The sequence below is a fragment of the Coloeus monedula genome, assembly GCF_965178545.1.
Source record: "Coloeus monedula genome assembly, chromosome: 5".
NCBI lineage: Eukaryota > Metazoa > Chordata > Aves > Passeriformes > Corvidae > Coloeus > Coloeus monedula.
The window spans coordinates 20491272-20505580 of record NC_138785.1 but is presented as its reverse complement, the minus strand read 5'-3'; the positions used below and the strand labels follow the sequence as shown (position 1 = coordinate 20505580).

Below are 14309 nucleotides of genomic sequence, written 5' to 3'. Positions count from 1 at the left end.
ACCACTATTGAGTAAGAGAGGCTTTTCACAGCTACAATTATTACCAACCATGTGAAATCTTGACACTTGGTGATCTAAATGAAACTGATATTTGGTTTCTTCTGACTTCTGTAAGAGCTTCTTTCTCTGCCATTCCCAGCTGATGGGCTTAAAATAATTTGTTTTTCCTCAGTTCCTTTGTATGGGTGGATAAATTTTTGTACAATTAGAAAACTTGCTAGACCTTAAGAAGCATCCAGTTGCAGTTGCTGTGGAAGAAAGGGAAGAAAATGCAAGAGGATTCAAAGTCCTGGCTGAATACTACTTTTCCATCTGCTCTGCCAAAACAAATATTGGGAGCATAAATGTAAAAGATTATTTGGACTTTTTCAGTATGATTGTGCTTCTTTGATTTGGAAGTTAATTACAAACCTTGCAATAAGGAGGGGCATTTATGATGAAAAGAAAGCATGTTTGGTGTGGCTTTGGCAGCTGCCACTTGTACATAAAGCAGCATTTGGTTTTGTCATTTGAAGTTGCATTGATGCAGAGAAATCTTGATGGCACTGTGAACTTTCATTTACGTGAGAAAAGATTTTTCATGTTTTCTGTCCACTACTTGGACTTGTTTGCACTGAGATTACAAGTACAGCTATTAATGCAGTGAACTGAACATAGCAAAAAACTTCACCAGCAGCTTTGTGATTTAAAGTACTTTCTTTACACTTAAAAAAAGTATAAATTCTGTAAGTGCTAAATAAAGTGATAGCATGCATGCAGGCTGGGAGACTGCATGCCATCAGGGGAGGGAGCCCTACCTGGCAGAGGTTCTTACCCATGCCTTTGTTGCAGGTTGTCTTCAGGGAAAGGCAGTAATGGGCATTTCTGTGTTTCTGTCAACTTTTTCTAGGCAGTCTCAAAGCTGTAGCAGTTTCTCACAAAGACACTTCAGGTGCTGTTAGCCTCTGTTCACGGGCAGGTGCTCTCCTCCCACTGTGCACTGCTCTTTGTCCTGCTTGGCTCTGGCAGCAGCAGCAGCTCTGGGAACTGCAGCTTGTGCAGGCTACTGAAGACAGGCTTGTAGAAGTGGCAGCAAAGTTCCCAGTAGCAGCTGTACTCCATTTTTCTTGGGGAGCTGCTGAAAGCTGTCCAGTCACTGTTGCCTTACAGAGGTGATGAAGTTTTGGCAGACCACACCGATTTCAAAGGCAGTTTCTCTTCCTTCCGGTTCGTGGTATTTGGTATTACCTTCAAATCAGAATGTGCTTTAAGGTCTCTTCTATATATGTCTATTTATGAATCTTTCCATATTCTAGCTGGGGGGGTCGAATCCCTGTTATTTTTTCTCTGGAGCACTGGCTTGCTTATCTGTCTGTCTGCCTTTTTGACTCCCTTGTATCCTGCCTCCTCCCTCATGCTCTGGCCCCCCCAGTGGGTTTGGTGTTCATATTTGTGCATCAGTTATAACATTGGCTGGGTTGGAAATAAGCCATGGTTAAATCTTCTTCTGGCTCTGTACAGTGTGAGGGCAGGGTGCTTACCTGGCTGCAGGCCAGTTTCAGCTCATCTTGCTGAGGGAGCTTCATGCTGGCTCCAATGGAAGCTGCAGAAGGTACCTGGAGTACTTGATTTCCTAGCTGCAAATCCTACAGAGATGTTCCTTTCCCTTTTATCGAGTGCTTAGAGCAGCTTTTATAAGCCAATAAATAAAATCCTTCAAAATTCAAGAGATAATGTGTGATTCTGTGTCCCAGCTCATTCTTACCCTTGAGCCAGCACAGGCACAATGAGCTGGATCAGGGCTGGTCAGTCACTTACCAGGTAGTTATGTTGGGGCCAGGACAGTGCACAACTAAAACACAACAAAACATTTTGTCATGAGACCTCCATGCCAGCCAGTGGCAATCCCTGGTCTCAAACCAAGAGAAATTTCATTCAAATAAACTTTCCACAGGAGCAATAAAAGTGGGGAATAGGTGGCCTCATGCATGCACCTATGGCCGTGGCCGTTTCTTTGGTTACTCAAGATGTCATTTGTGGTTTTTGTCAAATTTGGCTTTAATAGGCAGATTGTTTAATTCTGGAACAGCAGACAGCAAAGGACTCTCTTGGTTTTCCTGGCAAAATGCTTTATTGTTGCTATGGGAATAGCCTTAGCACTGTTGCAGAGTCAGAATGACTCCTGGCTGTCTAGCAGAAGATCTGTTACGCCACATTTGTGGACATTGAGAAACGAGTTGGATTGCCAGGACTTAAGGAAAGTAACTTAAAGCTTTCTTCCATGCGTCAGCTAGAGGATAAAATAGACTTAAGTGTTACCTCTGCAACGGGTGCAATATCACTTTTATTATCTCTGCTTTTTAAGAGTGAGTATCTTGAGCTGCAAATACAAGACAGGTCTGCATACTAACTTACAAAATATGTTTTGTTTTTAGCTCCCAAGAAGATGAGCGGCCCATGTCACCCTTCTATGTGAGGTATTTACTCGGCTGTTTTCATTTATTTTTCTGTGTGGGATTGCCTTGTTATTGGAATTAAATGTGGGGAGGGGTTCAGAGGTTCTGAACAGACTGTAATCAAAGTGAGGATTAGTTTTACATTTGTAATTGTTGCACAGTTAGTGGGATGAGTCTTTGTAGGTACCATCTCTGTTGCTTCTGTCTTTGGAGAGGAGGCCCAGGGTTTAACGTCTTTATTACAAGATGGACATGGATTTCCTCTTTCCTTTGGTTTGTTACGTAGCTTAGACGCCTGAGTAGCTTATCTGCAGGCACAGGAGAGATTTTTGCTACAGGATTTGAGGAACTGGCAGCATGTGCTGCTCAGAAAGAAACCAGGAACCAGATGGTGAGTCAGCAGCCCATCCAGCAACTGTTTCCCTGCTGCAGCCTAGAAAAGCAGGAGAGTGCTTAAGTACCCAACAAGCCTCACTGGAGGGAATGGTGCTCATGCTGCATTCGAACAAATTGTTTCTTGTTTTGCCAACTGGAGGGCAAAGTCACTGCTTTTAAAGGGGTCTCATTCTGTTGACATCAGTGAAAGTTTGCTCTGCTTGCTTCAGTAGCAGGCTCAGTTCCAATGCTTTCATTTTTACTTAGTGGAAGAACAGGAGCCAGAGCAATTAACAATGAAGGGCCGCAGAGAGGGAAGGGCCAGATATTATAATTGGGTTCTTTGATCTCTGCAGAGTTTAAACAAATAAAAAGAAATCCCAGTGGTGCTTTATGTGAGAACAGTGATAATTGGAATTCTTACAGTGATGTCTGAATGTGTTAATATCTGGCATATATTCCTGTTTATCTTTGTAGCTTGGTTTTTTTCTTAAAGAATTTTTCTAACATGAAGCACAGAAAGAGTGCAGTTAATGCATACGGCGCAGAAAGTGTGTCAGGGAATTGTTCATGGACTAGCCTGGTTGCATGATCCTGTCAGCCTTCCTGTTGATGTACCATCACTCCCTGTAATGTATTTGTGCAGATGTTGCCCAGTCTGTGCCTCAAAAGCTCCAGATTGTCCAAGGAGATTCTGCCTTTTCCTTCAGGAGATTGTTTTGTAGCTGCATACGTATGTTCCCCTGTCTCAAATTTTCCCGAGTTTAATTCTTCATTCTGTCTTTGCATTAAAAATCGTCCGCCCCTTTGTTTTTCTTTCTGGCTAAATGTGACCTTCAAATGATTTTAGGCTTTCATTACATTTCCATCTGTCTTACTGCTCAAAACTGTCCTTCCAAGCCCTTTCCTGGATTATAGAAAAATGATACATGAAGGAGATTCTCTTTGGCTGACCTTGTCAAGATCACCAAGGAGATGGGGAGCAAGGAATGGACCTGAGAAAACTGATACCAAAGGACATTTCTGAGAGGAAGAGAACAAGTTTGAACATCTTAAATAGAGATGTAGACGTATTGGGGGGAGAACAGAGAATGAGTGTGTCCACTGAAATGAAGGGATGGATTTCCATGGGAATCTGTCTTGCAGATAGGAAGGGAACAGTCAGGAAGAAACACATAGATAGGAATTGTAGAAATGGCTGGTAGGAGTAAAGGGAGCAGCACACCTTGAGGTACAGGCTTCATGCCAAGCTCTTGTCTTTTGTAACATTGCTGGGATACAGTTACTTGTAAATAAAGGGAACAGCTTGTAGGTCTTGCTTCTGTTTATAACACATCAGAAATGTGTCCTCCTGAGGTCAGTTGCCAGGTGCAGTTAATTTGGCAGGAGAGCTGGTGCTGGCTGGGCAGTTCCTGGTGCTTCAACAACTGGGAACTGGAGTGGGTGGCCAGTTTTCTCTGCGTAACTTTGAATGTTCTGATTGTTTCCCCAGAGGCTGTGCATGACATATGTAGGAATAGCATTTCACACCATGGGCAAGGAAGGGGAGACCGTCTGCTTTAGCTGTCTGATGGTCAAATCTATTTCTGTTGCTACCAGCCACACTTACATAGTTTGAAATACTGTTCAAGAAATCCTTCAAGTAAATCATGAATGTTTGGGTACAGAGCAGTCACTGCTGTGTTTATGCAGTAGTTCCATATAGATAATTATACAACAAGTTAAGTAAGTGGGAACAAGAGCTCTTTAGCTTCCAAACACTGCATAATACTTGGCTTTTGCCAGACGGAAGGAACATTGTGTCCCTCTGTCGTGGTTTAACCCCAGCCAGCAACCAGCTGCTTTTCTCACTCCCCCACCAGCGGGATTTGGTTGTGAACTGGAATGGTAACATCTGGAAGACTCATGGGTTGAGATAAAGACAGGTTAATAGGAAAGATCCATGCACACAAGCAAAGCAGAACAGGGAATTAATTCAGTGCTTCCCATGGGCAGGCAGGTTCAGCCATCTCCAGAAAGCAGGGCCCTGTCACATGTAATGGTGGCTTGGGAAGACAGATGCCATCACTCCAAATGTTCCCCCTTCCTCCATCTTCCCCCTGCTCTATATACTGAGCATGATGCCCTATGGTCTGGAATAGCCCTTTGATCAGTTTGGGTCACCTGGCCTGGCTGTGTCTCCTCTCAACCTCCCATGCACCCCTAAATTCCCTGCCAGTACAAAAACCAGAAAAGGCCTTGGCTCTGTGTGAGCCCTGCTCAGCAATAACAAAAACATCTCTATGTTATCAATCCTGTGCTCAGCACAAATCCAAAACACAGCCCCATACCAGCCCCTGGGAAGAAAATCAACTCTACCCCAGCCAAAACCAGTACACCCTCTGTAAATCAGTTTTAGTAGGATCAAATCAGAGACTTGATTATTCAGTGCTGTACCATGTCAGCTAACAATGGAGATATTTCCCTGGTTGCTATTTTTAACAAGAAGACAAATGCTGAAGGTCTTAACTTTTAAGTCAGAACTGTCAGAATGCCACCAATAAATACACTGTTTCTTAAAATGACACTGATTTAGGGTTAGGGATTTGTTGTTTTTTTTTTTTTTTCTTTAGATATTGGGAAAGTCAAGACTTTATTACCACTGCTACTTTGTAAGGAAATAAACAGTCTTTAACAGTACAAGAGTAAGCAGTAAATGAGACAAAATGTGACAGGGATTTGTAAAAAGCGTACCAGTAACACCGGTACAACCACATTATTTTTTAAAAGATTTCCCAGAGAGAGGAAGGAGTATACCTAATCTCTCTGATGTCAGCAAAATGTTTTATATCATGCCATCTATATGGAAAGAGTGGACATGAGTACTAGAACTTAAAAATGGGTAGGGAGGGGCTGAGACCTAGGTATTGCTGGTAGGAAAGGAATGGGTTTGCTGCTGGAGCTCCTTAAGTGTCATGAACTTCTTTTCCTTAATGGCCACTAGCATACTAAAATGTAATCATGTTCTTTAATTGAGCTTATAGCAGGGGTGAAAGGGTTGGGGGTGTTCTCTGGGAGAAAACATATGACAGTGAGATATTATATAGAGTAAGATGTGTGTGTATATATATATAAAAAATATTTCACTGTCATATATATATATGGTATTTTTATTTATTTATAAAGATAAGCATCAAATTTAAGATAATACTATAAAAAATAATAACATAAGTAATAAAGTAATTTACCTCAGGTCTAATAATGAAAATCTTTACCATGAAAGGGGAGTTCCTCCCATTTGGAAATGCCAGGGGAAAAAAAAGGACATGAACATACTTGTTCATGGAGGGATGAAAGGGAGGCATGGGATGAAAATACTCCAGTTGAAGTAATCACGTGCCAGTGGATATATAAAGGGAGTATTTTCAGTATACTTAGAAGGAGTATGGATACCCTTGTAAAAGAGACAGGTGTGGCCTTACACAGTTTCAAGTCACTCGTGTTCCAATGGGTTTAGGTTTGTGAAGATGATTAAAGAAATGTTATAAGATGGAGAAAAGAGCATGGATGTCCTAGTTACCATAAGAAGTGAACCAGGGTACACATATTCCCCCTGAGTTTTAGACAGAGGGGGAAGGATGTGTATCCTAAATAACAATACTGATGTGAGAGAGAATGTGTGTAAATAGTTTATGCACAGATTTGGGCAGAAAATTTTGTAGCTGGAGCCCTCTTTCATTGGGCATAATAAGGATGAGGTCAGCTTGACCAATTTGAGAGATCTGGGGTTTGATTGCATTCACCTACTGCTGACCAGGGTTGTCCTCTCCCTCTCTGTAGTCCTTGATTAGATAATTTGTTGGCTCAGCTGTGTTCAGTACCAGGCAAGATTTCTATACTGTTCAAAGAAGAGAAAAGCCTTGCTAGGTGGTTGTTTCAGGGAGTCGTGCCTGAAGGGTGTTTACGTTCCAAAACCTTTTGTAACAAGACCTTGTGGCAAAGGGAGTTGAGATTGTTAAAAAGTGCACAGTACTGCTCCTTGCATAATTCTGCAGTGAGACTGTGACTGCCAGCTGTATTGAGTAATCAGTACTGAGAAACACTTGGCACTTTCAGGTAATGAAGCAGCATCTGGCAGCAGCACTCCACGTGTGCATGAGTTTTCAGAAGGCAGGGAATCTTCAGGCATGCTTTATGCTGGGGTGTGTGCATTAGATGTGACATTAGTCATGAGACGCTTTCAGAGGAGCTCCCTGATGGGTACAGCCTGAGATAAGCCAGACTGATATTACGGGGGAGAAAAGCAAAAGCTTTGTAGTGTGGAGCTTCCTTGTTAACGTGCAGAGCATTAAACTGAAATTGCAATGAGACCTGACATCACAAGCAGTGCCAAGGATTGCATTAAATACCCATGAGTGCAGGGCAAGGCATTGGACAGTTTTGCCTGCATCTTTTCCTAGAAGTATTCCTGTGGGCATTATTCAGTACAGCTGACTGTTTCTCCTTTTAACAGTTCTTATTTGAGACAACTCTTTTTATATAATGCAGGTCAGGTGTTCTTAGCCTGAGGTTTACTGGGTAAGATGTTTTATGCTGTTTGTTCTCAGGTCAGTTTTCTGAAGAAACTGGAAAACTTTGCTCTGGATTTCACACCTGCTCAGAAATTTGCTTGACCACCTTCCCACTGGACACTTCTTCCTCCATGGCACATGCTATAAGGGGTCTTAAGATCCACAGGAGTGCTGGGCTCCATCGCAGATCATGATTATGTTATGTGATACACACTCATGTCCCTCACACCAGCACTGGCTGAAAGGAAACACCAGGCCACTGGGTGCCCCTGCTCTGGGTGCCTGGCTGCTGTGCAGGTCTGAGGCTCCCTGAGGATTATTTCCCTCCTCTGCAGAGGAGCCTGCACAGACACAGCCATGCAAATTCACCAAGCTGAATCATGTGGCCTCTATGAATCCCCTGCAGGGTTGTCTCTGCTCCAAGCAGTAGGTGTCAGTGTGTATCCATCATAAAGGATGTGCAAGTGAAAAACATTAGGAATCCTGAAGAAAGTTGCTTTTTGTGGGGTTAGTTTTCTGTGTAGTAACAAGGTAGTGTAAAAAATAGTTTACCACGTTTAAAGGGAGGATAATTTGATCTGGGCTTGTGAAAGTGCGAAGGTGCTGAGAAAATAATGAAAGTGTGTCCTCTGTGTGATGGGACATCGCAGTAAGTAAGAGCACACCCCTTTTATTTTTAAACTCATTATTTTCACATTTTCTATGCCATCACAACCCTTCTCTTTGGTCAAAGTGTGTCAAATAAAGTAGTCGTCTTAAAATAGATCCCACATGAGTTTGCAGTATTGCATGTCACAGTGTGGAGAGTGGATAGCATTTAGACCATATAAATACATATGAATAGGAACTTCATAGGTCATGGATTGAAGTAATATATTCGGGAGAACTTCAGGAGTTTCTCATCTGTTATGTCAAAGCCATATAAACATCCTCAACTTTGCTGGAATAGCAAGATGGTGAAAAGTTTTTGCATCTATTGAGGCTTTCTTACTGTTGTGCTCGGCTTTTAAAAACCTGAAAACAGGAACCAAACCCACCTTTGCTTCCTGAATAAAGCAGATGGACTGTAAATACATCTCAGCAACAAGTGTCTTTAGTACCAGATTGCAAGAATAGTTTATGAGTTAGGCCATTAAGCATTGTCAGGAATTCATTTACTTCATAAAAGAAAACCCAGTCTGGGAAAATACTGTGACAGTATGTCAGTTTGCTAGTTTACCCTGTTTCATGTTTTTTTCTTTGCTCTTTTTACCTGGATGCTAAGATATTTTGCTCAGTAGTGGCTTGAATGACAGAAATTAGGAGGAGGGGCTTCGATATCCAGCTCAGTTATTTGTCTGCTCTCACAAGATGCCCAATGCAGACCAAACAAGGTGCAGGCATTGCATTAGGTAATTCTCACTCTAGTGCACATCTTTTAAATTTACAGAGTACTAGTTAGGGGGGCAGGTGAGATATAATGGTGATGGAAAATACCACCTTCTCATCTTTGAGGCTGAAACAGAAGAAAGGAGGTCATGCAGTAAGAGTTTACCTTATGTCTGAAGTAAGGCATTATCCAGAGCTGATGGAGCACCTCTGAAAGTGAACAAAAGACTTGGGTAAACAAGTTAGACAAAACTGGGAAGTGCTAGAGGTCAGACTTCCCAAAAGGAAAACCATGAGGGTCATAAGAAACAAGTTCAAAAGTTCATAGCACTTAATACAGTTGTGTGCCTTGATGCAGGTTTTCTGGCTGGCTTTCTGGAAGTAAAAGTCCCCCAGCACTGGGAGAATGTCCTGCTGCCTTCTGTCACCCAAGGAGACAATTTCTAATTTCTATCAAAAGTCAGTATTTCTCAGCATGCTCTGCAACAGCAGCTGCATAATCTAATAAAGATAATCTAGCTGTGGAGATAATTGACCGTACGTATCAGTGAAATGGAGCAGATGTGAGGAGAAAATAATTAACTGAAGCAGAATATGAGTTCCCATTGTCCGGATGATGTACTGAGCAAGGCAGCTGCCTGCACAGGCGGGCATGCCAAGAGGGCTCTTCTAGGCATGGTTTGCCCTGCCTGCTCTGCATAAATCCAACAGCAGAGCAACTTCTGCCACCCAAGAAGTTTGGAAAACCCCACAGGATACACCCTGCCTGCCTGGTTGCTTTTCTGGCCTCTGAAATCCTCACAAGGCGGTGTCTGCCTGGGTTTGCCAATGTGCTCGTGCACTTCCTGTTCTGTCCCACAGCAGGCTCAAATCCTAAAACCACTGTGTAACTATCTCCCCTCCACCATTTGTTTTGGATGTGAACTTCCTCGGTATAAGAAAGGTTGGTGGAGAGAAAGTAAAGTAATTTAGCAATGCATTCAAATAAAGCTTCAAAATGAAATAGCCAGAAAAGTTACCAGCAGTGGAATTAAAGGGAAGTTAGTGTATCTAGAAAAACTCTGATTTAAAATCTGTCTTATTGAGAGGGGGGCTGATAAAGGGCACTAAGTTTTCACAGAGCTAAGGGTAAACTTGGATTCAGTACGGTAAAATCGGAATGTCAGAGCTTCATTTTGTAGTCATCCACTCAGCTGGCATGTAATGTATATGTACTTCCTTGTTAGTTGTCAGTAGTTTGAAAATCACCATGTTACTGTCTTTCTTACAGAATCTGTATTGTCTGAATAGGGCCTTTCTAGATACAGTAAATTAATTGTTACACGTCATTACAAATTACTCGGGTTAATGTACTTAAAACTGAATTGCTGTTAGTAAAGCACACAGTTTGTGAATTAGACAACTACAAAATGTACTGGGGTGTTTGAAAAATTTTTATTGGTTGATAAAGCTACATCCTAGGGATGCTTTTAAAAAGCTAAAATCCAAACAATCCCTTCTTTCTCTGCACTATCACTTTACTGGCATGAAAACAGGGAAGTGTGATATGAAAGACAACCCCACTCAGTTTGGCGTGCATGTAAATATTACAAAAAGGCGATACAGTATTAACCTACTCCCATGGGTGTAGGAGCTGTAGCAAGCACATGAATTGTATCTTATAATGTGGGTTAGCCTACCACACTAGCACCTTACTTGCTAATACATCTGCCATGGGAGACCAGGTCTTAAAAAATAGTTTTGGGCTGGGAAGAGGCCACATAGTTCCTGTAAGCAAACTGGAAAGCAAGCTGAGTGCTTGAAATGTGCACTTCAAATTCCAAAGCCATCCTGTAGTTAACAGTCAAGATGTTAGATGTGGGAAGAGAGTGATCTTGCCAATGTTGTTTCCTGTATGCAGATACTTTATCTGTAATAATAGGTACAGTAATAGTTATTTGTATGTCTTCATGAAATTACCTGAATGACACAACTGCTCAGGTCCTGTGCAGGTAATGTGGGACATAATGGCAAGTCTGTGACTGCTTTCCTGGTGTGCCACCACTCCAGTGGCCTGTGCTGTGACTGGAGAGCAGCACTGAGTGAAGCTGGGACTGGCAAGGATGCGTGTGTGGTTAGATCCCAGGTGAACACACTGGCTCAGCCTGAAGCACACTGCGAGTATATAATTTGCAGCTGGCTGTTGTGGGGTTTGTAACTCACTGCACTGGAGTCACACTGATTCGTTGGTTTTGTTAAATTAGCTGTAGTGGCCCCTCATTTACCCTTCTCATACTCTGTTGCCTGCCTTCTGCCCAAGTGACGCTCAAACCTGGTAAAGCCACAGAGTGGTTATCTGAGAGTGCTGCAGCTTCTTGCATAGCTCTAGCCCCATACAGTGAAGTGCAAAGTATTCGAGGGAGGCAGAGAGGAAACCTTTGGGTAGTGAAGGCAAATCAGCTGTTGATGGTTCTGCAAGGAAACTATTTAAGATAAACTGGTAAAGACTGAAAGTGATGAATGGCTGTTTTGGCAGGAAGCACGTCTTGCATCCAGCCTGTACCCTGACCACATTTTACTGGGATTTATCTGCCAGTTGTACTCTGCTGATACAGGGATAATTTGAAAGGAAACCCCTAGGCCTGTAGCATATTTGACTTAAGGCAGGTTGCAGGAGGGATGAATAGGCAGTGTCACCTTATCTGCAAGGCTGAGTCAGCTGAGTCAGTAGCTGAAAAAGGGGCAGGATGGGACTCAGCTTGGCAGAGGGAAGAAAGCAGTGACACCTGTGCCAGGTCAGCTTGTTCAGAAGGGCTTTGAACAGCAAGTGATAACACCTACATTTGTGTCAGCTCTTCCTGAGCCTGATAACAGACTGAGGTAAAAGGGAGAGGAGAGTGCATCGATTTTATTTTTTTTAAATGTGAAGCAAAGAATATGAGTATGTTCTCTGAGCATATTCAAAAAGAGAATAGTTAAACAGAGAGAGCAGTTAAATATTAAGTGTATACATTTTCAAGTCAGCTTCAAAAGGCGAAGACTTTTGTGCTGAGGCTAAAACATCAGCAGCAGAAAGCCCAGAAGAAAACAAAAAATCTGTAACATGTTGAGGTTGAAATACTTGCTGTTAGACTTTTGCCTATGCATGAAAATGACGGGGAAATTAATTGTTGAGGATATTGACTTGTCAAAATGTGCCACGTCACAGTGGGAGTGAAAATTCCTTAAGGAGAAAACCTGTGGCACGTGTATGCAGTTGTTGTTCAGACAGCTCAGACCTTTAAATCTCAGCACAGCAAAGAGCAAGAGGTTTTAAGACCTTATTTTGATAATAAAATCTAACTTTTTTCTCTTTTTTCTTTTATACAGTGCTCACGTATCACAAGTCAGTAGCAACGTTCCTGCTACAGGAGAGTAAGTGTCTTTTACAATTTTGTAGCTATCTTTCTTGGAGCTTTTTAAAGTATTACTGGTTAATCTTCGATTTCTCTTAAAGAGTTTTTCTTACATAAACAAAAAGCTGGCAGTGTTTCCCAAAGCAATTCATCTGCAATGAAAATAAATCACTTCCTTCTGAAAACTTCTCAGGCCCTTAGTTCTTTGCTCTCTGTGCCTGTGATGTTTTGCTTAGGCAGAATTTGCATATTTCGAGAAGCTCTTTGCACTGCATCATCCTCTTGCTCTTGTTTGCTCCCTGTTGCATCCCAGCAGAGGACGTGACTTGACCCTACTGCTGTAACTGGGAGGAGCAGAGCTAAAATGGGTTGGCTTTGCTGGAGCTGGAAATTCCCAGTGGCTGATGGGTTTGCAGAACTGATCTTTGTCAATAATGAAATACAGACATACTTGCCTAGTTAAACCATCTGGGGTTTTGCAGTTGCTCGGGTCTTCTGACTTTTCCAGGAACTGCAGTCTCAGCAGGCTTTCAAGTATAGCAGCTTAGCACAGCTTTTGTAAAGGAGAAGCCAGCCCAAGCACAGGTTCCCATACTGTAGCTACTCAGTTGAAAATTAACCAGCAAATCCTGAAATAACATTCTAATTATGGAAAAAACAGTAGAAGCTATACGTGGACTTTGGACATGCACGTTTGAAAAACTAGTCTGCTTAAAGCATTGCAAGAAACAGAGACAGGATGGGGGTGTATACAGAAATGTGTTACCATGTAATCTCTTTGAAAAAAAAAATTTCGTTTTTTCATAAAAGCTTCCTCTGATGAAGGAAGGAAGGGAATGTTGTAAGAGAATGGCAGTACCAAAATGAAGATTTGGTTGTGTTGAAAGTCCAAGTAGCCGCACATCTTTAACCAGTGCAACTGCAGGGGCTCCTTTGTGGTGGCTTGTGTGGAAGCCCTTTCACTGCCAGTGGGTGTGAGGGTGGTCTCACAGCAGTATCGGGGTGGCTGTGGATACACAAGAATGTGGCCCAAGAATGTGTGAGAACAGCATGAACTCCGAACAAAACCCATGCTTGGTTGCAGTGCATGGTAGGAGTTTGTAGTGAGCTACTGTTTGCATATTGTCATCCCTCTGTGAGACAGCAGTGAATCATCTTCTTGCAGGTGATCTCTTGCCTTACTGAGCTTGTGTTGCGCAACAGACTTGACCACTGTCAGCATGGCTGGGTATCAAATGCAGCTTTGTCAGAGCAGGGACTTTTAAGTGGAGGATGAAAGTTAGGGACTAATGTCTGTAGCTGCAGTAAGTAAAATTAGCTGTTTTACTGAAATTTCAGACATCCCTAGAAATAAAAAGAGCAGTATTAATTGGGAAGGCTTAGCTATTCTGAAGGAATTGAACCAGAGGATATCTGAAGATTCTGGCTTTGCTCTTTGCCTGTGTCATAGCGCTAGAACATTTTGTGCTGCTTTGCCATCCTAAGAAAATATAACCCACAGATACCCTTGTTTTATTTATTGTTGCAGAGAGGGAGCTCCACAAAGTTTTTGAGCTCAATTGACCTTATTTTTCGGCTTGACAGGTATTTAGAGAAGACAATCCGCTCAGCCGTGGAGCAGCATCTCTTTGATGTTCATGGCTCAGGCGGCCAGAGTTCAGAGGACTCTGAATCGGGGACATCTTCAGCCTCTTCTAATGTGTCTGCCAGGCAGAGGAGGCGACACCACAAAGAGCAGGAGGAAGCCCGGAGAAACAGAGACATGTATGAGCCTGATTTCTTTGTTTTGGAAAGTATATTTTAAGTCTACCCCAGTCATGTCTTCTATCAAGGCAATGCCACATTCTGTTATGGAAGGCACTGACCTTTTGCCTCGAGTTGGAAGTGCAGAGCAGACTGCAGTGCCTGTGCAGAGCTCCATTGCATCAGTTAGAGCTGGGAAATACAGAGTTTCCTAGAGATCATGGACTGGGGCAAAGCATGATAAGAATCTAGGGGGGTTATACCCCCTAGTCAAGTTTTTAATTACAGTATTTGGAGTTGGTTACTTACCGTATTTGTTGCATTAGTGGAAATTCCCAAGCAGTTGGCTGCACTGCCTGTAACTTTTTTTAGATAAAAACATTGGGCTCAGCTGCTTTTCTGAATTCAGAATGTCTTCAAAAATGAGATTAAGTTCCTCTTTTTGTGTGTGGAGGCACAGCTTG

General features: G+C 42.4%; 1 protein-coding gene across 1 annotated transcript in view; it reads left to right on the top strand.

The window, feature by feature from the left end:
• Positions 1-14309, top strand: part of FAM13A (family with sequence similarity 13 member A) — a gene marked incomplete at its 5' end in the record, with an annotated part of 122084 nt that overhangs the window by 71509 nt on the left and 36266 nt on the right. Inside the window, 3 exons of the mRNA XM_082281222.1 lie at positions 2415-2456; positions 12077-12121; positions 13687-13866. Of these exons, the coding sequence (XP_082137348.1) occupies positions 2415-2456; positions 12077-12121; positions 13687-13866 (267 nt within the window). The remainder of the gene's footprint in view (positions 1-2414; positions 2457-12076; positions 12122-13686; positions 13867-14309) is intronic.